General features: G+C 43.2%; 2 protein-coding genes across 3 annotated transcripts in view; one reads left to right on the top strand and one right to left on the bottom strand.

Moving 5' to 3' along the window:
- EIF2AK1 (eukaryotic translation initiation factor 2 alpha kinase 1) overlaps window positions 1-6,218 on the top strand; it is an 81,582-nt gene extending 75,364 nt beyond the window's left edge. For both annotated transcript variants that reach the window (XM_077449031.1, XM_077449032.1), the window contains exons 13-15: window positions 3,040-3,119; window positions 3,309-3,542; window positions 6,015-6,218. In XM_077449031.1, coding sequence (XP_077305157.1) covers window positions 3,040-3,119; window positions 3,309-3,542; window positions 6,015-6,137 — 437 coding nt within the window. In that variant the 3' untranslated portion in view covers window positions 6,138-6,218. The remainder of the gene's footprint in view (window positions 1-3,039; window positions 3,120-3,308; window positions 3,543-6,014) is intronic.
- A 4,587-nt stretch (window positions 6,219-10,805) lies between these two features.
- On the bottom strand, window positions 10,806-23,389 carry AIMP2 (aminoacyl tRNA synthetase complex interacting multifunctional protein 2). Its single transcript, XM_077449029.1, has 4 exons — window positions 23,204-23,389; window positions 17,926-18,132; window positions 14,724-14,955; window positions 10,806-11,385 (listed from the first exon to the last, which is right to left on the bottom strand). The coding sequence occupies exons 1-4, from the start codon at window positions 23,315-23,317 to the stop codon at window positions 11,000-11,002; spliced, it is 939 nt and encodes a 312-aa protein (XP_077305155.1). The 5' UTR covers window positions 23,318-23,389; the 3' UTR covers window positions 10,806-10,999.
- Between the last annotated feature and the right edge of the window lies 1 nt (window position 23,390).

The raw sequence follows: 23,390 nt of genomic DNA, 5'->3' as shown, positions 1-23,390 counted from the left end.
CAATACGCTGAACGCTGAACCCCCCCCCCCCCCCCCGCTCATCTGTTTCACTAATACGCCCAACACTGAACCCCCCCTGCTCACCTGGCCCACCACTGAACCCCCCTGCTCATCTGGCCCAACGCTGAACCCCCCCTGCTCATCTGGCCCACTGCTGAACCCCTCCTTCTCACCTGTCCCACCGCTGAACCCCTTCTGCTCATTTTCACCACCACTGCACTCTCTTCTAATGTGATATGTGTGATATGCAGAGTGATGAAAGGAAGCAGAGATGAGACACATCTATCTGTCCTGGCACACTCATCCTGTTGATCTGCTTCTTGCATCCAGCCCACGTGCTTGTATGTGATGTATAGTGCCTTTTTCTGGACACTGCTATCTGTTGAAAAGGCTATAGGCCTGCTTGAAAGTTTCAGTGCCTTGCAAAAGTATTCAACTCCCTTGACTTTTTACCTATTTTGTTACATTACAACCTTTAATTCAATGTATTTTTTCAATCTGAATTATATGTGATGGATGAGAACACAATAGTCTGGTGAAGTAAAATTAGAAAAATATATAAAACTATTTTTCTGAAAAAAACAAACTGATAATTGGCCTGGGTGTATGTATTCACTCCCTTTGTTATGAAGCCCATAAAAAGCTCTGGTGCAACCAATTACCTGCAGAAGCCACATAATTAGTGAAACGATGTCCACCTGTGTGCAATCTAAGTGTCACACACCTTTTTGAAAGGCCCCAGAGGCTGCAACACCTAAGCAAGAGGTACCACTAACCAAACACTGCCAAGAAGATCAAGGAACTCTCCCAAGTAAGGAACAATGTTGTTGAGAGGTACAAGTTAGGTTATAAAAAAAAAAAAATCAAAATCTTTGATAATCCGTAGGAGCACCATCAAATCTATCATAACCAAATGGAAAGAACATGGCACAACAGCAAACTTGCCAAGAGACGGCCGCACACCAAAACTCAGGGACCGGGCAAGGAGAGCATTAATCAGAGAGGCAGCAGAGAATTAAGGTAACCCTGGAGGAGCTGAAGAGTTCCACAGCCAAGACTGGAGTATCTGTACCTAGGACAACAAGAGTGGCCAGAAAAAAGACATTACTTTCAGCAAAAAACAAAATGGCATGTCTTGAATTTGCGAAAAGGCATGTGGCAGACTCCCAAAATGTTTGGAGGAAGGTGCTCTGGTCTGATGAAACTAAAAGTGTAACTTTTTGGCCATCAAAGAAAACACTATGTCTGGCGCAAACCCAACACATCACATCACCCAAAGACGCCATCCCCATGGTGGTGGCAGCATCATGCTGTGGGGATGTTTTTCAGCAGTCGGGACTGGGAAACTGGTCAGAGTTGAGGGAAAGATGTATGGTGCTAAATACAGGGATATTATCTGTGTGTGGTTTGAGGCTAGGGAGGAGGTTCACCTTCCAGCAGGACAAGGACCCCAAACACACTGCTAAAGCAGCACTTGAGTGGTTTAAGGGGAAACATGTAAAATGTAGTCAATGCCCACACTTCAATCCAATAGAAAATCTATGGTCAGACATATATTGCTGTTCACATGCAAACCATCCAACTAGAAGGAGCTGGAGTAGATTTGCAAGGAGGAATGGGCAATAATCCCAGTGGCAAGCTCGTAGATACTTATTCAAAGCAACTTGGAGCTGTGATAGCAGCAAAAGGTGACTACAAAGTATTGACTTTAGGGGGGTGAATAGTTATGCACATTGACTTTTTCTGTTATTTTGTCCTATTTGTTGTTTGCTTCACAATAAAACAAAAAAAAAAATCTTCAATCTACAACCTAAGTTGTGGGCATGTTCTGTAAATTAAATGATGCAAATCCTCAAACCATCCATGTTAATTCCAGGTTGTGAGGCCACAAAACATGAAAAATGCCAGGGGGAGGGGGGGGGGGGGGGTGGATCCTTTTGCAAGGCACTTTTATATGATGTATGTGATGTCACATACAAGTATCTGGAATGGATGTGCAATGATGAGCTCAGGTCGGGGGCATTTTCTGAAAGCAGTGGGCCTGTGTACAGGATCATAAATTGTGCCCCCGCAGCTGAGAAAAAATGCGGCGTTCTGCGCCACAGGAAAAGTTGGGGGTGATTTTTCATTGTGCTGAATACTGGCTGTGGCTTAAAGGAACACAGAGTGCAGGGGTTTAGTAGTAAGTGACGCAAAGGTTCAAGAATCATTACAACAAAGTTCCCAGAAGCTCAACAGTAATTCCACAAACTGTCACCCGATTGGGGTTTTCTCAATCGCAGTGAAATTCCTACTTTCTGATATTGGTAGTGGCAACCAAGCGAGTCATCTGCCTCCAGATGGTGGACGGGGCTTGCAGGACTGTGATTGGCTTTAGCAGTGGCCAATGACAGTCCTCCTCCTGGAGGCAGAGACTGCCCATCACAAAAGCTGACGATCGCAGCTACAGAAAAGTTAGAGAACCAAACAATGTTTCCCATCTTTTACAATGTGTTGTGGGGGGCACAGTGCCTCCCCCTCAGTGCAGGTGTAGCGTGGGGAAATTGGAATGCATTGGTCTCTCACTGATGCTTCCCTGCACTGCTCTGCTGATGAGGAGGGAGTAGAGTACCGGCAAAAGAGGATTCGCTTGCAGCCCCAGTGCCGGGGGTTGCCTACCCCTGATCTAACATATGATACATTTTACTTTAATCTGTGGCTCTGAAGCCTTTCTTCATGCTAAATTTGGTTGTAAGGACCAATAACACAAAGGCCCTCTTCTTGTCAATGCTGTCCTTGTGACATTATCATATACACTGCACCAGCAACAACCACCACCATTTTTATAGTTTTTTTTTACTTATACACCGTGTTTTGTATTATATGTGCAGTTTATATTCTGCAGGTATGCAGCAGGCTTATGTTCATGTCTTTGTAACTGTAAAACAATGTAAGACCTAGGTAATGCCTATATAATCTAATTGCTGTAAAACCATTTCTTCTTATTATGATGCCTTCAAACATTTGAGTTCTAACAGTACCATGTAATTGTCAATGCAGAGTCAACGCATACTTCAGGAGTTGGCACATGTTTATATGCTGCTCAAGAACAGTTGAAAGGATCACACTATGATTTTAAGGTACAGTATTACTTCTAATGTTTCTCTACGCAAAGAATAATGAATACATTGTCATATGTGTATATTATTTCTGAAGGTGTCAATATGCAACAACAAATTTCATCAGTTTTACCATTCATTTTTACTTGTATATATATTTCCAGTGGGTTGTGCTGCTCTCATTTTAAACCATAACATTGTGTCTTGCAGTCTGATATGTACAGTGTGGGCGTTATATTGCTGGAACTCTTCCACCCATTCTGGACTGAGATGGAGAGAAATGACATTTTAACATCTCTGAGCAAAGGCATTATTCCAAAATCCTTTGAAAATCACTGGCCAGTGCAAACCAAATACGTTAAACTACTGACCAGTGCAGAATGTGGACTGCGACCATCTGCTGATCAAATGCTGAAATGTGAACTCTTTCATGAAAAGGAAAATGTAAGTATTAATGTAAGGGTAATGTTTGCTGTAATAGCAGTCCCCTTTATCCTTTTTTTTTTTCCACTGTTCATGTGATTGTAAAGGATTTTTTTTTTTTTTAAATAGCAAACAATTTATAACTTGCCTGCTCTGTGCAAAATTGCATAGTGTGGCCCCGAAGCTCCTTTTTTTGCGTACCCCCTCTACATTCCTGGCTCCTCCTTTTCTTGGTGTGCCACCATATAAAGCCGCTTCCTATAATGACTTGATCCTGAGCTGCGTGCCTGTATCTATAGACAGGCTTGGCCATGCCCCCTGCTCCCTTGTCACAGGATTGAGGGGACATTTTCCAAAAGGTACACAGAGGGTCATAGAAACCTGACAAGAGGCTCTTTAAAGGACATTTACATGGTTTTATGGTCAGTTTTATTTCAATTAATTTTAAAGTCTGCAACAATTTTTTTCTTGAAGTAGATATTTGTATTGTCCTGGCGTTTTCGGGCCTCAATAAATGATAGGCCATCGGTACATCAGGATTGGTCCATTTTCATCTATACAATTTGTGCTCATAAATTTACATACCCTGGCAGAATTTATGATTTCTTGGCCATTTTTCAGAGAATATGAATAACACAAACTTTTCTTCTGTGTATGGGGTCTTGGTGTTTGGCTGAAGCCATTTATTATCAATCAACTGTGTTTACATTCTTTAAATCATAATGGCAACAGAAACTACCCAAATGAACTTGATCAAAATTGTACATACCCTGGTGAGTTTGGCTTGATAACATGCACACAAGTTGACACAAAGGGGTTTGAATGGCTATTGAAGGTAACCACCATGCTCATCTGTGATCTGCTTGTAATTAGTGTGTGTGTATAAAAGGTCAATGAGTTTCTAGACTCCTGACAGACCCTTGCATCTTTCATCCAGTGCTGCACTTACATTTCTGGATTCTGAGTCATGGGGAAAGCAAAAGATTTGTCAAAAGAGCTGTGGAAAAAGGTAGTTGAACTGTAAAAAACAGGAAAGGGATATACAAAGATATCCAAGGCATTGGAAACTCTAATGAAGAAGTGGAAAATGAGGGGTTCTGTTGAAACCAAACTTCAGTCACAACTGCCAGGAAAATTGTTCGGGGTGCAAAGAAAAACCCACAAATAACTTCAGGTGAAATACAGGACTCTGAAAACATGTGGTGTGGCTGTTTCAAGATGCACAATAAGGAGGCACTTGAATAAAGATGGGCTGCATGGTTGAGTCGCCAGAAGAAAGCCATTACTACGCAAATGCCACAAAGTATCCCACATACAATACGCCAAACATACCAGAGACAAGCCTTAAACCTTCTGGCACAAAGTCATTTGGCATGATGAGACCAAAATTTAGCCACAACCATAAACTCTACTTTAGGCTAGGAGTCAACAAGGCCTATGGTGAAAGGTACACCATTCCTACTGTGAAACACAGAGGTGGATTGCTGAGGTTTTGGGGGTGTGTGAGCTACAAAGGCACAGGAAATTTGGTCAAATATGATGGCAAGATGAATGCAGTATGTTATCAAAAAATAGTGGAGAACCATTTGGAATTCATGAGACAGGAAGCTGCGCATCGTAAGTACTTGGACATTCCAACATGACAATGATCCAAAACACAAGGCCAAGTCGACCTGTCATTGGCTACAGCAGAATAACATGAAGGTTATAGAGTGGCCATCTCAGTCTCCTGACCTCAATAACATTGAGCTTCTCTGGGGAGATCTCAAACATGCAGTTCATGCAAGACAGCCCAAGAATTTACAGGAACTGGAAGCTTTTTGCTAAGAGGGATAGGCATCTTTATAAATACCACAAAAGACTTCAAGCTGTCATTGATGTTAAGGGGTAAATACACGGTATTAAGAACTGGGGTATGTAAACTTGTGATCAGGGCCATTTGGGTAGTTTCTGTTGCCATTATGATTTAAAAAGAGTAAACACAGTTGATATGATAATAAATGGCTTCAGCCAAACACAAACCATGAGTAAAAGAAAAGTTTGTGTTTATCATCCATATTCTACAGACTAAATAATTACTGATTTGGTTTATTTTCAACGAAGAAAGATTTGCAAACTTTTTATTTAGCAAAAAATAAAAAACCCAGTTATGATTAAATACCACCAAAAAGTTCTATATAGGATGAATTTATTTTTTACAGATTTCATATGGGTGCAGTGTTGCATGACCACGCAATTGTCATATAAAGTGTGAACCCTATAGCGGCTTCTTGAGCTACAGCCATAGTCTAGATAAAATGTTAAAGCTGACCTTTCATATTCATTGGTAACTGCCTAATGCTAATCCCGTGAGTCAGTGACCTTTTGGTAAAGTCAGAACTTTTGATCTTTATAGTTATTCCAGGTCATTGACTCAAACACTAAATCAGATTCACAGCCAGGCAATTGGTATAATACATATTTGCTTTTTATTTTTTCTCCTCTGGTTACTAGGTGATCCAGGATCTCCAGCAAAAAGTTCTCGATTTAGAGAAAGAAAACGAGAGACTAAAAAAGAGCTTGGAGCTGTTAGCAGAACAGATGTCAAGCAGACCGGGAATAGAATCCCCAGTATGAATGCTTCTTCCTCATGCCAACTTGTCCTTTCGCCTTTTAGTACATAAACTTGTACATTGTAAAATAAAATAACTTAATATATGCATGACTCTTTTTGTGCAGTTTTTACCTGTGAAATGATAAAGGAAAATGGAAAGCTGTATTAATGGTTCAGTTGATTGTAAACAAATTTTAATGACGTTAGATTATGAAATCTGAGCATAATTTTGGCATCCAATTTCAATGCTGTCATGAGGGAGCATTCGCCATTGGATTGTGATACCGTGCATTACTGCAACATGAGTGCTGTGGTGCATTGTCATGCTATTAATTGTGACTTGCACCCCAGTGTACTATGCATCAACAGCCAATGCAAATGTACAATAGAACATCATAGCACAGTGTACTGTAAAAAGTTTTCCCAAAAAGCTCAGAAATATCAGTGTGTTTCAATTTTTTTTTATTTTTTGGGAAATTTTGCTTTATGAAAATAAAAAAAATTTGAAACAACTAAAAAGGGGATCAAGTGCATTTTTTTTGGACAACCCAGTCCTAATGAATTCTTAACTGTACACAAATTAATACACATGTCAACACAATGCAATAGACTGCTACAGTGAATGAACCCTTTCCTCCAACTTAACCACCTTAAGTGACTGTCCAAATGCAAAGTATTCAGCCTCAGGTGGCAGTTTCAGTTCCATTTTTCTGAAATAGTTATTTTAGAATAATGGTGCTGGTAAAAAATAAGGCGTTTGTTAACCAACCATTCTGCTTCCTGATATGTGGCTGCTGTAACATGTACTTGTATTACTTCCTTTCTGTGAAATACCTGGTGTTCCTGTTAGTCCCTCTGCTTTCCTACTGAAAACTGACCACACTAAGCAAGAGAGCTCACTGCGGTCAATTCTCTAGCTGTGCTGGGAATCAAGCCTGCTCTCCTCCAATGATCAGACACGCCCCCACTGCACAGACATTCTGGGAAGATTAGTGTGCTGCTGCTTCTCCCCTCAGCTCTTATGCAGCTAAGAACAGAGGGAATGTACTCACTTGTTTTGCCTTTCATTTCTATTTTAACCTGAATGGGTTGTTTTACAGGGTGATTGTTTACAAACACTTTAAAGGGATTGTAAAGTAATTTTTTTTTTAAATAACAAAAATGTTATATTTACCTCCACTGTGCAGCTCGTTTTGCACAGAGTGGCCCCGAACCTGCTCTTCTGGGGTCCCTCGGTGGCTGTCTCTGCTTCCTCCCGCAGGTACTTCTCACGTTCATGCGAGCTCCCTCGCATGGTGAGAAGCACCTGCGGGCGTGATCCCATGATACAGCCGGCGTCTATAGCCTCTCGCTGTATCACATGGCCCCGCCCCCGGTGCGCTGCGTCATTGGATGTGATTGACAGCAGGGCAAGCCAATGGCTGCGCTGCTTTTAATCCATCCACTCCAGCCAATCAGCGGCCAGGCTGAGCGGCGAAGAGGACGGCGGGGCGAGCATGGGATTTTCGAGGGGTCAGGTAAGTAAAACGGGGGGGACTGGGGGCAGTGCGAGATGTTTTTTCACCTTAATGCATAGAATGCATTAAGGTGAAAAAACATTTACCTTTACAACCCCTTTAAGTCATTTACATTTTTTGGGGGGATTTTTGTGGATATATAAAATTAAACTAAAGCCACCATTATGTACCTCTCCTCTGGTAAAGGAACATCTTTGCATAATCTTCTGAGTTTGACATCTTCAGCAATCTAAATTAGCCAGAATGATGCAACTCCTGTGTATTTTCTAAAATATACACATCCAGCTAGGGCTGCAACTAACGATTATTTTCATAATCGATTCGTTGGCCAATAACCTTTAAAAAAAAAAAAAAAAAAAAAGGGTCAAATTGACGTTCATTTTCAACCACAGTGATGGGAAAATTTGGAAATGGAAAACTTCTTAGTCAAAGGAATTTTCAGACAATGTACCGTATATACTCGAGTATAGGCCGACCCGAATATAAGCCGAGGCCCCCAATTTACCCCCAAAAAAACTGGCAAACTTATTGACTCGTGTATAAGCCGAGGGTGAGACATGCCTGTCCATCCCTGTGTGTGTGTCCGTCCATCCCTGTGTGTCCGTCCATCCCTGTGTGTCCGTCCATCCATCCATCCATCCATCCATCCCTGTGTGTGTGTGTGTGTGTCCATCCATCCATCCATCCCTGTGTGTGTGTGTGTCTCCATCCATCCATCCATCCATCCCTGTGTGTGTGTGTCTCCATCCATCCATCCCTGTGTGTGTGTGTATCCATCCATCCCTGTGTGTGTGTGTATCCATCCATCCCTGTGTGTGTGTGTGTCTCCATCCATCCGTGTGTGTGTGTGTGTGTGTGTGTGTGTCCAGCCTACCTGTGTCCCGAGCCTTTGTCCCGAGCCTCCGTCCCGTGCCTTGCCTCCGTCCCGTGTCGTGCCTTGCCTCCGTCCCGTCCCGTGCCTTGCCTTGCCTCCGTCCCGTGCCTTGCCTCCGTCCCGTGCCTTGCCTCCGTCCCGTGTCGTGCCTTGCCTCCGTCCCGTCCCGTGCCTTGCCTCCGTCCCGTGCCCTCTTCGTCGGCGCCTCGGCGGCCATTGTAAAATTCAAAAGCCGCGCCTCCGCCTTCGCCTGTGATAGGCGGAACACTGAATTTCCCAGCAGCCTGTGTTCCGCCTATCACGGACATCGTATCATCCTCGTCCGTAGTACGAGGATGATACGATGTCCGTGATAGGCGGAACACAGGCTGCTGGGAAATTCAGTGTTCCGCCTATCACAGGCGAAGGCGGAGCCGGAGGCGCGGCTTTTGAATTATAGAATGGCCGCTGTCTGTCTGCTCGACACGCTGATCGAGCGGGCAGACAGCGATGACTCGAGTATAAGCCGAGGGGGGCACTTTCAGCCTCAAAAAAGAGGCTGAAAATCTCGGCTTATACTCGAGTATATACGGTATGTGGTTTTCGTTCATAAATGACATTCATTTAAAAAACAATGTTAAAAACAAGTGGAAATTTCAAACAAAATTCTTTCAGCGCATGTACAACGATTTTTCATCTGAAAATTGATATGTGGCCAGCATAAGGCTCGGTACACACCTATGCAGTTTGCTTTTGATCTGTTTCTGCAGTGCTTTTTGCTGTAAGTTTTGCGCATGTGATTTTACTGCAATTTGCATTTTTTTTGGGCAGATTAAAAAACACAAATTGCTGCAAAAACGCATTACATGTTTTTCTGTAGGTTCTCCATTGAAGTATATTGAGCCAATAAAGCACCATCTTGTGTTAAAAGTCCCTGACCCTTTCAGATGTGAACGTGTCCCATAGTAAACAATGTAAATGAACTGTAGTGCATTTCTGCAAAAAGCACCAATAAACACAGATGTGAACCACGTCTAAGACGTTAAGTAACAATGCGGTTTAAAAAAAACTAAAATTAGCCCTTTGTAGTAGGGGAAAAAAAAGCAGATAATCACTACTGTAAGGGATTTTTTTTTTTACTGTAGAATGGTGAAAGTAATTTACAGTAGCGATTATTTGCTCTTTGTACTATAAAGAGCTAATTTTAGTTTTATTTTAACCTCAATATGTTACTGGCGATTAATCGATTATGAAAATAGTAATCAATTTCATAATCGATTAGTTGTTTCAGCCCTACATCCAGCACTCAATGACCTTGTAATCCATTTTTCTTGAAATCATTTCTTACTGTGCTTCTGTCTCTGTGAGCGCCAAAACCTCCCTCTTTGGTCTTCTGTTGCGTGCTATCAAATTTCCTGATCTCCTACCGAAACTCGGTTATCTTTAACCAAGTTTTGGAAAGGGGAGGCTTTACCGATTTGAGACTGATCATGCACTTCAGGCATCCAGGGTATTACCTGATAATCCTAATAAACCAAGTGATGTAGTTTGAAAATTGCATAAATACTCTCAAGGAAACTATTATGGGGAAGATGTGTACAAAGCCTTATCTGGATTATAGTGGGGTGCATTTTTTTTTTTTACCCCCATCACTCTGGTGAAGACTATTTTTACGCCCTGTTTTGGATACCCTTTGCTAAGGGTGGATAGTTTACTAAGGGTGGGGTTTTTCCTTTGGATTGTTTGAACAGAAAGGGGACATTACAGCTGTTTATAGAGAATGCAGAGACTTGCCAGGCTTTTTGGAGACCTTAGGTCTCCAGGAGCTAACCCTTCCAGAAGATATGTTTTCAAATGCTGCGGCACTTCCTTGCCTTTCAATCCTTGGAGAGTATACGCTTCTAAATCAAGTGGGAGAAGCGTTGAGCTTAAAATATGCCTTCATTCGTCCTAATGTGCATGGACACATAGGCTAACATTGAGCTGCTTCTACACACCGAACACAATACTCCTGTACAAGCAGCATTTTTTTTTAAGCCAGTGTGCATGGAGCCTAAAGGGTTTTTCCAAGCCGGATTAATGAAGTTTGTACTACCTTGCATCTAGATTGCCAGCCTGCCATTGAAGGTCTTTTAAAGCGCCTTCAGCTGCAAAGCCATTCTGGATACATGAATAATACAGAATTCCCATGAGGGTGAACCTTCTTATTTAAGCATTTTCTGTGTTTATAGGAGTGATTTTTACTTGCTGCCTGAAACTGTTCTTTCCTTCCAGAGTATTTTTGAATTCAGGTTAATATTTTAGAAGAATTAGACAAAACAAAAGTTGTAAAATTATTTTATTTTTTCTGGGGAACCATTTTGTATAAAATGGCAATTTTCATGGTGCCCTTAAACAGGTGACATAAACTTAGGAAGGAACTCCATAGAATATTACCCATTAATGGTTTGCATGTTTATCATTAGGGACCTGCTCTAACTCACTGTGCTTACCCACAAAACTTTTGTTAAGCGTATTACTTTAATAACTTCAGCACTGAATGGAAGGATGTGAGGTTTTCACAAGATTTCATCCATTTCTCCACATTTGCTGGAATGGCAGCTGAGTTACCAGACTGCTGAATAGCACACCAACTGACGATGTCTGCAATGGTCAGTTCATTTCCCACCAGCCAGGGAGCCTTGCCTAATGCAGAGTTCAAGGCCCGGAAAACAGCTGCTTTCTCTTTACTGCTTCCTTCTCTGAGTTGGAAGATGGCGGTGTCCACCCAGCTGTCAATTAGTGTAGCTGTGACAGCATTATAGGAGTTGCCTAAAAGGGAGAACAGGAAACGAGCTATGTTGCCTTCTCCTTCAATAGGACACATATTTTGAATGCTGAATTTCATCTGTGGTTTAGGCACTAGAGGGGGAAAAAAAGGCAACATTTTAAATTGCAACTCTAGGCAGCAAAATAATTACATAACTATACAAAACTCATTCTGTGATTTGAATCAAGACACAATGGCTTCTATCACCCAAACCTACTTGAGCAGTAGCAGTCAGGTAGTAAAACTGGAACTGACATTATGTAATCTACTAAAACTGGAATGGACATTATGTAATCTACTAACTGCAACGCAAAAAAAAATGAAAATAAATTTTAAGTACAAGTAACTCCTAATAATCACAGAATCTATCAAGTACAGTGAAACTTTGTTGTTGGTCATGTATTACTATACTTAAAGCTGAACTCCAGCTTTTGATACACTTGACATAGTTCTACGTCCCTCACTAAGGCCCCTTTCACACTTGGGGGTGCGGCAGTCGGCAGTAAAGCGGTGCTATTTTTAGCGGCCCCTAGCGGGGCGATTTTAACCCCTGCTAGCGGCCGAAAAAAGGGTTATAACCGCCTGCAAAGCGCCGCTGCAGCAGCGCTTTGCCAGCGGTATAGCCACACTGCTCCATTAATTTCAAGGGGTAGGAGCAGTGAATACACCGCTCCAAAGATGCTGCTAGCAGGACTTTTTTCACCGCCCTGCTAGCGCACCGCTCCAGTGTGAGAGCCCTCCGGCTTTCACACTGGAGTGAAAGGGGCAGTTTTTTTTTCCAGGCGCTATTTTTAGCGCTGTAGCCTGTAGTCTCAGTGTGAAAGGGGCCTAACGTGAGGCTGCTGGATGTGCTGAATAAACTGTATGTAGCCGAGACCACATACAGCATACCGCGCTGTGTTCCAGATTCGAGCCTAGACTTACCATCTCATACACGGAACACAAGAGTCTGATTGGCGCTCAGTCAGAGAAAGATATATTCTAGGAATGAATACAATAAAATAAAAAAACCCTTTCACTGAATGGCTGAGCACTGATCAATTAGACACTCTTGTTTTTCCGGGTATGAGACAGCCTCAGCTACATACAGCACATCCAGCGGCCTCAAAATGTTAGTGGGGGACATTGAACTCCCAGCTTTTGGGACACTTTACATAGTTCTGCTTTAAAGCAGAACTAAATCCTCCTATCCTTTACAGCCAAGCCATCCTAGCCTCTGTTTTATCTGCAGTTGCCATGGTGTTGCACATTTGATCAGCTCATACCAGATCATATTATCCCCGAGAGGGATTTCTTTTTAACAATTTTACCTTTTTCTGTGCCCAGGATTTAAAATATTTTTGCAAAAAAGGTGCAACATGCATTAATTATATCTGTGCAGTAGTAGTACTCTGATGGGGATGGACATGCTTTTATGCAAACGTAATACAGCTATGACACCAGCCATTTTATGGCAGTTCAGTTGAGAGCTAACATATGCACACCAATAAATGTAATATTCATAACTAAAAAGGTAGGCCTAGTATATAACCGTTTTGAGAAACCATCAAAGTGGAACGAAACCCTCCTGTCCTTTTCAGCTAAGGAAGCTGCCATCTTAGTCTGTGTTTAATCTGTCACTGCCATTAGATGGTTTGACAGTTTGGTTGAGAGCACAAGCAAATGCGATAGCAGGCATACCGGGAAAATAGCTGTTTTTTTAAACCGTTGACTTAAAGCGGGAGTCCGCCGGGAGTTCCGCCTTTTTATTTATTTTTTAAAAGCCAGCAGCTACAAATATTGCAGCTGCTGACTTTTAAAATAATGACACTTACCCGCCCAGCGCGCCCGCGATGTCGGCACCCGAAGCCGATCTCTCGATCGTCTCTCGGGTGCTGCCGCCGCCATCTTGGGTATGGGAATCAGGAAGTGGAGCCTTTCGGCTTCATTTCCCGGTTCCCTACTGCGCATGCACGAGTCGCGCTGCGCAATAAGGATGGTCCCTGCTGTCTCTGGGATCCGTGTGTTTCCCAGCAGGCAGCGGGGGACTTTCGGAAAGGGGTGTACCTTCTGCAGAATCTACGCCGGAAGTGGGTGCAGATACCTGTACTGTACAGGTACCTGCACCCCCCTCCCCCCTGAAAGGTGCCAATTGTGGCGCCGGAGGGGGGGGGGGGGGGATGATTCTAATGAGCGGAAGGTCCACTTTAAGGTGGACCTCCGCTTTAATGGACTTAGTTCCACTTTAAACTGGCGAGTTTAGTTCCTTTTTAAAGTTCTAACATTTATGGGTAAAGCTGATCCAGGGAATATGAAATTGCCTCTCGGGGATCCGGAAGAATTTTTTTTACCCATGCTGTAGCAAATTGGTTAATGCTTTGCTGTTTTTTTTTCCTTCTTCTGGATCAACTGTGGGTATAGGATTGTATGATTTATTTATTTTTTCCTTTTTTATTTTGTTGACCTAGATGGACTAGTTGAAAAGTTGAACTAAATCCACCAATTTCACAAAACAGTACAGATACAAGGCATGCCATAAAATGATAACTGGTACAGTTAATTGCATTTACTGAGCTGTCAAGTCATCTAAAAGGCTGGTGCCATAACTGATCCCATGTGCAGCACCATGGTATAGAGCTGCCACGACGAGTCGACTACAAAAATGTCGACGTGCGTGCAGGGCATCGATACGTCACAAGGCTTAGTATCTACCACTGTCCTCCGTGCTGCCGCCCCCCTCTCTTCTCCCCTTCCGTGCCGCCGTCCCCCTCTTCTCCCCCTCCGTGCCGCCGTCCCTAGGGGTGCAACGGATCGTCAGCATGGAGCATGAATCCCGGAAATGGCATCAGCAGGAGGGGACGCTGGCACCATTTCTGGGATTCATGCTCCACGCTGACTCAGAAGGCGCGATTGCCTGACCAGTGTTCCCAGAGCCTGGGGTGTTCACCTGCTGCATATCGTTATCCCTGGAAAGCTGTGATGATACACTGGGACCTCCTGATGCCGGATCACCTGCTTCACACATCCATGTTATGTGCCTCTTCTTATCCTTGATTCTGTAAGTGTTTTTAATCTTGTTTGGGGATATTAAAAGTTTTAATTCTGCACTTAGAGGCGCCTTTTTTCTTTCATTCGTTTTCTATTAGGGCTGCACTCAGAGGGGGAGCAATCTCTAAGTGTTTGAAGACCACTTCAGTCGTACAATAAAGACACTATCTGCCTGGTTCTGACATTCTGAGTGCCCTTGACATACATTTTATCTGGTTATAATGGTAAAAGTTTTTATTATCCCAATATCAATCCATCAAGATCAAATGCACTTAAAAACGAATACTGCGTTTCATCCCTCACGTTCAGAAAATTGCAACATGGTTTGGGGTTGCTCAGGGCAACAGCTCCAATTTTCTTTGCTTTACATGAATCACAATTATTGTAGCTCGTCACAGCTTACCATCTTTCCAAATGAGAGTGAAGCCAAGCTGATATTCCTGGCGATACTTTTTATTCACTTGATCCCCAAAGCATTTCAGAAGAGGTTCTGGGATGTTTGTGACAGATGAATGTGTGTGTACTGCTGACAGCACCTGGTAGCGTTCACAAAGCAGGCTGTGCAGGATCAGCAGGGAAAGCGGAGGCACAGCAGGATTTGCATTGATGACAATATCTCTCAAAGCACCATAATCCTAGGTTAAGAAATGAAATATTGTTATAACAGAAATCAGAAAATTGTTACAACTTAAAATTAGACATTCATGAAGGCTTGGATGGAGTCAAAACACGGCTGATGCTACTGCAGCTCCACAAAGGCTTTATGAATTGATTTCACATTTTGTTTTCTATTTAAAATGGTATTAAATCCATAAGCTAACATAAATATGAATAAATCAAAAATACTAAGTATTACTGAACCCAGCACTTCTTAAAAAAAAATGGACAGAACTTACAGTGAAGCCATTATGGAAATATATCTATCCCGTTAGCTGCTATAATAACATTACACGGGGGGATGAGCGAGGAGTGTGAGTGACCTCTAGTGGTGGAACTTCAGATAGACTCGATGTGGCTTTCGGGTAAGCTTACACACAAAAGGGGAGTCACTTGGTGCAGAGGTGGAGGAATAAAGCCTAAACAGCATGCTGAATAACGTTCTGATGATATATTGTATTGAGTGTTTCCACAATTGAAAGGACTTAACCAGCTGATTTTAGGACTTTCCATATTGGTGGATGGTTGTTTAAAAGCACCCTTTGACACTGCTACTGCACTTTATCCTTGTTACTGGACATATAAGTGGAGTTGTGTTGTGATTTTACATTATTTGTTTTTGATTTTTTGTATCTAGCCTCAGAATCATATACTTGACAGTATTGGGCCAGTTATAACTTCTATTATAGCGCTGTCAATGCTTAGCAGGTTTATATGTGAGATCATCTATTTTTTTTAACATTTAATATACTGCAGGTTACCAATTGTTAAAAGTGTGATCGCTATATTGAATTTTCTTTTTTAGGCTCTCTTTCCTTTATTTCCACCCGGTGATCCTGCCTCAAGTCTGTGTCTTTTTTTTTTTTTTAACAAAAAAGGTGGTCATACAGCTGCAGCAATAAAGGTTTGAGATAAACAATCCAACATGTACAAGGCTGCTTATGATGGTCAGCTTTTATTTAGGTAAAACCTTTATACCAAAAGAAAAAAAAAAAAAAAAAAAAAAAAAAACTGTTGCTGTAACTGCTTATAAAGCATTAGCTGGAGTTTAGGTTCAATTTGTGTATTTAAATCTGCTAGTACATCTAACACTCCCCTCCCCCCAGATTAAAAATTGTTGCTGTTCAAAAGGTGCCCGTGTGCTTCTTAACCTCCCTAGCGGTAATCCCGAGTCTGGCTTGGGTTGGGATTTTACTATCATAAGCGGTAACCCCGAGCCAGACTTGGGATCGCATCGCTGGATACAGGGAGGACACGGAGAAGTTACTTACCTTGTCCCCTGGATCCAGCGATGTCCTTCGCGCTGTGTGATCGAGCTGTCCTCTGCTCAATTCACACAGTGCCGAATGCCGCCAAGCTCCGTTCCCTACGACGTTACGGCGCATTGGGAGCGGAGATAGGCGCCAAATTCAAAAAAGTAAAAGTACACAAAAAACACACAGTACTGTAATCTTACAGATTACAGTACTGTATAAAAAAAAATACACACCCCTTTGTCCCTAGTGGTCTGTGCAGTGCCCTGCATGCACTTTTATATTATAAATACAGTTTTTTCTGCCTGGAATTTGGAGACTGTCCATAGCAACCAAAAAGTGTCCCTTTTTCAGTGTTTTAGGATTTGATTACATTATTGAATAATTTTTTTTTATTATATTATAAACTTTATCATACTCGGGATGTCTGCTAGACTCTGGTTTGAATAGATTTAAGAGAGTTATTCCTAAGAATTACAGGACTACAATATAAAACGCAGAATTTCCATGCAAAATAATTGTACCGCTTTCAGCACCTAAAACCAGAATGAATCATACCGCCAGGGAGGTTAATCCAGAGTGGAGGCACTTTAAGTCCCCGTTCACATGCAGTGTCCAAACAGGTCCACTTATGAGTTTTTATTAGGTGTACCCAATTGGATGGTTCATTCACTCCTTTGGACTGGCAGGTGCAAATGGACTTGTGCCTACCTCTGATCTGATCCGGTCAGCCAATAGAGCAGAGCTGGCTCTGTCCATATCCACTCTGCAGAAATTGAGCAAACATGGACCCGTCATCCGCCCGCTCTGCTGTGATCAGCAGGTGATCCGTGGACAGATTCCCTGCTGATCAAAACTTCCCTTGTGAAAAGGGCCTAAATATTAGTTGTGTTACTGGCCAGATCACCAGGTGAAAATAGAGGGCAAAAAGCCTAAATAAAAACCAGTGAGCAACCACATTTAATGATTATTAAGCTGCAGTATATAACATTTTTGGTTTAATATTGCTTTAACCTTTATTTGCAATCTTTACTGGCATTTAGAGGCGTCTCAAGCATATGTCTACTATTTACAAGATCTTTAACATAATATGGGGTTCATCTCATAGACAACGATACTCTATTATCTTATCACTTCTTAATTGTTTACCACATTATGCAATATCTAATACAATATCCCTTTCTGTATTATCTAATGCAATGCCCCCGAGAAAGATCTGAGGGTGCATACCGTGGTTGGACTGAAGAACCCAACTAGATCTAGGTTTCTAACCTCAGTTCACACAGGTTTTATGTTTGTACATTCCAGACTGAAGAACAATGTTGTACAGCAAGCTTCACGCAGCACCCCTCAGGTAAGTATTAGGGGGGGGCTGCTGCACGCGGAAGGTTTTTTATGTGAATGTACTAAGAAAGAAAAAAACTTCTGCCTTTACAACCACTTTAATCTGAACTGAATTGGGCTGTCTGGAAATCCTAGCTAATAGTTTAGGCACATGAGCTTTATCCAGCACTACCCATAATAACCTTTATTCTAACTCCAGGGCCCACACATCCTGATCATATCAGTTTCCCAGCAACCCTTGGCTTCTATTCAAAATCTCGTAGTAGTGTTGGCTCTTAGATGGACACCAACACTGGCTGGTTGATATAAGTTAACACTGTGCACTACCAACACCCAGCAGTAATAACATACTTTTCCAAGTATAGCATCAAGGTCTGCTGTCTGTGCGGCCGGAGCTGCTGTCGAATCTGCTTGAATAATATCTGTCACATCAAGATCTGCATCTGGAGTCTGGATCATCTTTGAGAGGCCATCAACAGCAGCTTTCAGCTCATAGAGGCGCTTCAAGATGTCTTCTTGCCTGGACTCCAGGGCTTGAATAGCTGGATCAGCTTGCTCCTTAGGATATATCAAACAACATAAGTCAGGAAAAAAAAAAAAAAAGGACAGAAGAGCTGTTGCTCAAGAAATGTAAAGGTCTGCAAACAGAAACCAGTAAATAACTAAATTGTTCAATGGCAGCCCCTGAATGGATTGGGACATTGCTGACCTCGTTCTGAAAAACCAAGTTTTGCTTACTAGTAGTTTCTTACCATATGGACACTGAAGGACAAATACATACTGACACATACTTCAGTAATAAAACCTTTTCAGGTGTGAGGACAATCGGCAAAGCTCATCTTCTCTTTTGCCTGAAGGCAGGGCTGTTACATATTTAGATCACCTAAAGCAGGAGTGTCAAACTACATTCCAGTTCATACAAATGCTATATATAACATGTTTTTTTTATTTTATTTTTTTTAATAAAAGAAAAACACACATTAAAAATGCACTGAAGGAGAAAGACAAAAATATTTCCCATTTCCCTTTGCCAAAGTGTAGAAGATATATTTCTAAAAATTACTGAAGACCTTCCTTATCCAGGTCCCATCCACTACCTCCCTGACATTACTCTCTCAAAGTGGGGCTGCACACACAAAAATAAATAAAATAAAAAGAAATCATGAATATTCCTAAAAAAAAAAAAAAACATTTGGGAATTTTTTTTTTCTCACCTATAAATGGCTGTTGCTAGGGGGTCCCTCATAGTCTGCCTCCTTCAGTGCCTGGGCTGGTGACATCACTTCCCCTCGGCGCAGGAAGGGTTCAACTCTGCCCCCTCCCTCTTGTCAATCATCTGGGACACATGACAGGTCCCAGATGATTGCGCGGCCACTCACGGTGTGCGGCATGCGCAGTGGGTGCCCGGCTGTGACTTCACAGTTACAATGCCGGGGGGGGGGGGGGGGGGGACAAGCGGGGCTTCGTTCCCCTGCATGGCTGGACCCTGGGACAGGTAAGTTTCCGATTATTAAAAGTTAGCAGCTGCAGTATTTGTAGCTTCTGACCTTTATTTTTTTTAAATAGGCACACCACTTTAAAGCGGGGTTCCACCCTAAAGTGGAACTTCCGCTCATCGGAACCCTCCCCCCCTCCGGTGTCACATTTGGCACCTTTCAGGGGGAGGGGGGGGTGAAGATAGCCATCTGTCTAAGACAGGTATTTGCACCCACTTCCGGGCATAGACTCCCACGGGAGTCTATGCCGTTTCCTGTCCCGCCGCGCTGTCTGCTGGGACACACACGGGTCCCAGAGACAGCGCGGACCATTCCTAGTGCGCTGCGCGACTCACACATGCGCAGTAGGGAACCGGGAAGTTAAGCCACAATGCTTCACTTCCTGATTTCCTCACCTAGAATGGCAGTGGCAGCAGCCGAGACCAGACCGATCGCTCTCGGCTGCCGATATCGCTAAACCCTGGGACAGGCGAGTGTCTATATGTTAAAAGTCAGCAGCTGTAGTATTTATAGCTGCTGGCTTTTAATATTTTTTTTGTAGGTTGAATCCCTCTTTAAGTAATGTGCACTGACCCAGGGCCAGATTAACATGGGGGCTATTGGAGATACAGCTCCAGGTATCAAACTCATAGACCCAAAAAGAAGAGGCCATGCACAGAAAGCAATGGGCCGTCAGGAAGAGATCTCCCCCGCACGCCCAGCCTAGCCAGGGCCGGATGCAGTTCCGGTTCTGATGGCTCTGCCACTGTCCAATTATTCATTGCTAGAACAGCATGACATCCAGCAACCAGTGACATATATGATCCATCATTGAGAGTGGAGGAGGATGTAACTTGCTCCTCTGCCTCCTAGTGGTCAGCTCCACCCACCTCCTCCAGCTTCTGCGGCCCCTTGCTGACAAGGAAAGTGACCGAGTATAAGGTGAGGACAGGGAACCTGTCGGGCTGTCTGTGAGTGAGGGAGCTGGGCAGAGATGGAGAGACAGAAGATGACAGCCGGTGCTAGAGAGTGGGAGGAGTAGGTGGCCTAAGCAGAGGAGGCTGTTGGAGGGAGCAGCTGAGAGGACAAGGAGACAGCTGGGACAGAGGAAAAGGGGGCGGGACTTTGATGGGGAGTGGTACGGTGCTGGTGGTGTGTGGCAGGGAGTGAGAGTATGGAGAAAGGCCGACAGGCTGTAGAGACCCCAGTGGTGGACATGTGCGCTCAGCTGAGGAATGGGAGCCTGCTATGCTGGGATATCTAGTGCCATAGAGTGTCTCTCCCTCTCAATGATAGCAATTATTATTGAGAAAACTGGCTTCAATGCTGGGGGTTGTTACATAAGCTGGCACCAATGCCGGGGGTTATTATTGGGAGGTGCAGCAAATGGAAATTTTTGTATCGAAAGCGATAATTCAGGATGCACTTGACCAAAACTGACAGTTTAATAATTATATATATATATATATATATATATATATATATATATATATATATATATACACACACACAAACAACTTTTTAAATAAATACCATGAATTGAAATGAATATGAATCTATTGTCGGCCATTATCTGAAAATTTAGCACAAAAAAAACTCCAGAAAAACGCATCCCTTTAAATTCTATGTATGTCTTCACTAGACACTTGTGGTGTTAAAAATCTTTCTTACTGCATCTTTGATCAGTTAGAAAAAAAAAACACACACCTCTCCATTGAAAATACAGCAATAACGCATCAAATATGCACCCATTACATTTTTTTTTTTTATCACATGACCAATGAAACACACACCATAAGCACAGTAAAATCGCGGCAAAATCAAGCCGCATTTTCAGTGCCATTATCGGCAAAATGCTGAAAAAAAAAATATTTTCACCTGATATGTTTCGGCGCATCTGTAATTATTATTGCAGAAACTGGTACCAATGCTGTAGCAAAACCTGGCACCAGTGCTGAGGGTTATTATTGCAGAAACTGGCACCGATGCTGGAGGTTATTATTGCTGCTACTGACACCAATGCTGTGGATTGTTATTGTGTAAACTGGCACTAATGCTAGTGGTTATTAACACAGAAACTGCCATTTATGCTGGTGGTTATTTCTTAAACTGGCACAAATACTGGGGATATAGTTGTAAAAACTGGCACTTATGCTGGGTCACATTATGGAAACTGCCATTCATGCTGGGGTTTATTTTTGTGTAAACTGGCACCAATGGCAGGGATTATTTTTGCAAAACTGGTACAAATGCTGTGGGTTATTGCTTAAAGCAGAGTTCCACCCAAAAATGTAACTTTCCACTTTAAGTGAAGGTGACATGCCACATTGTTTTGTGCAGGGGAGGGTGGGCAGATACCATCTTTTTAGAGGCATCCAGCTCCCACTTTCTCCTGGAGCTTCCGAAGGAAGTTCACTTCTCCCTCCCTGCAATCTTCTGGGACACGTTATAGGTCCCAGAAGATTGCCTGGCCAATCACAGCATGCAGCGCGTGCCCGGTTGTGAAGCCACAGCTGGGCACCCACAGTCACAACCCAGCTGTCGAGGAGAGGAGGGGCTTCGTATGCCCGCATCGCTGAACCGTGGGACAGATGCGTGTCCGATTAGTAAAACTCAGCACTTTTGTTGCTTCTGACTTTTATATGGATGACGCTTATATGGACTCCGCTTTAGGCTACCAGCTATCCGGGGGGGGGGGGGGGATTTATTGCAGAAACTGGCACTGATGTGAGGGGTATATTTATTTTACGGCAATGTTGGGGTTTACTTTTGCATAAATTGCTACCAACTAACTTTTCCAGCAATTTGAGCTACAATAGCTACTCTATTGGATCGGACTACACTGTCCTGCCGTCCTTCCCCACATGCAGCAAAGAGGTTTAGCATCCCATGACCCGGTCATTTGGTTTTCCTTCCTTGGACCACTTTTGGTAGGTCCCGACAACTGCAGACCGGAAACATACCACAAGATCTGCAGTTTTGGAGATGCTCTGATCCAATTCTCTAGCCATTACAATTTGGCCCTTGTCAAAGCTGCTCACATCCTTACGTTGCCCAGGTGTAATGCTGGACTTTTAATTATCCGTACGGCCCTATGTCCAATCACTATCCAAATCTGGCTGCCTCAAACTCTGCAACATCTCAAAGATATGCCCCTTCCTAACCAATAACACCACAAAGCTTCTAATCTATTCCCTGGTCATCTCTCGCCTTGACTACTGAAACTCCCTCCTCGTTGGCTTACCTTTAGACTATTCCCCCCTTCAGTCCATCATGAATGCTGCTGCCAGACTCATCTACCACCCCTCTCTTCCAATGCCTCCAATGGCTTCCTCTCACCCAACTAATTAAATTCAATATACCAACAATAACTTACAAAGCCATCCACAAATTAGCCCCACCCCACCCCCCCCAAGGTACATCACCAACCTCATCTCCAAATACTTGCTGCTTAACCACTTGATACCATATGCCCGTAAATCACTATATGTGTATGTCAGCTCCTTTAAAGAGCTGTAGCAGGCGCGCGCCCGCTGTCCGGCGGGAGGACATGAAGCGAATGCCCGACGGCGATGTCCGCTGACCACCCGCGATCATGGGAACGAGAGCCAGAATGGGGATCAATGTAAACAGACAGATCCCTGTTCTGACAGGGGAGAAAGAGAGATCTGCTGTTCCTTGTGATTAGGAACAGCGATCGGTCTCCTCCTCTAGTCAGCCCAGCCCCCTACAGTTATAAACATCTCCCCGGGAACACACTTAACCCCTTGATCACCCCCCCCCCCCCTTTCCTGCCAGTGACATTTATACAGTAATCAGTGGCTATTTTTTTTATTTTTTTACTCCGATCGCTGTATATATGTCACTGGTCCCCAAAAAGTGTCAAAGTGTCCGATCTGTCCGCCGTAATGTCGCAGTCCCGATAAAAGACAAAGATCACCGCCATTACTAGTAAAAAATAATAAATAGCCATAAATATATCCCCTATTTTGTAGATGCTATAACTTTTGTGCAAACCAATCATGTGCGTATTGCGTTGTTTTTTACCAAAAAAACAAAAACATGTAGCTCAGTGTGTATAGACAATGCTGGCAGAGAAGCTGAGTGGGAGGCACAGGTCTCACCCTGGAAGGAAGGCTGGATGTGACATTTACCTGCTCATGGTGTCCAGTGATGGGCTGGTGGAGGTTGGGCAGCCTGTACATGCAGCTGGGCAGATCTACCTTGATGTCCCCGCTGTTGTATTGCTGCACTCTGTACATGGGCATGTCTGCGGCACTCACAATGCAGCACGCTGCGTTCCCGACTCTGCGCTGATGACGTCACCGTCTCCCAGGTACA

This window comes from Lithobates pipiens, unplaced genomic scaffold, assembly GCF_037356315.1.
Source record: "Lithobates pipiens isolate NorthernLeopardFrog02 unplaced genomic scaffold, aLitPip1_a1.2 Scaffold_22, whole genome shotgun sequence".
Taxonomy (NCBI): Eukaryota; Metazoa; Chordata; class Amphibia; order Anura; family Ranidae; genus Lithobates; species Lithobates pipiens.
The sequence above is the reverse complement of the archived record's forward strand: the minus strand, read 5'-3'. Positions and strand labels throughout refer to the sequence as shown.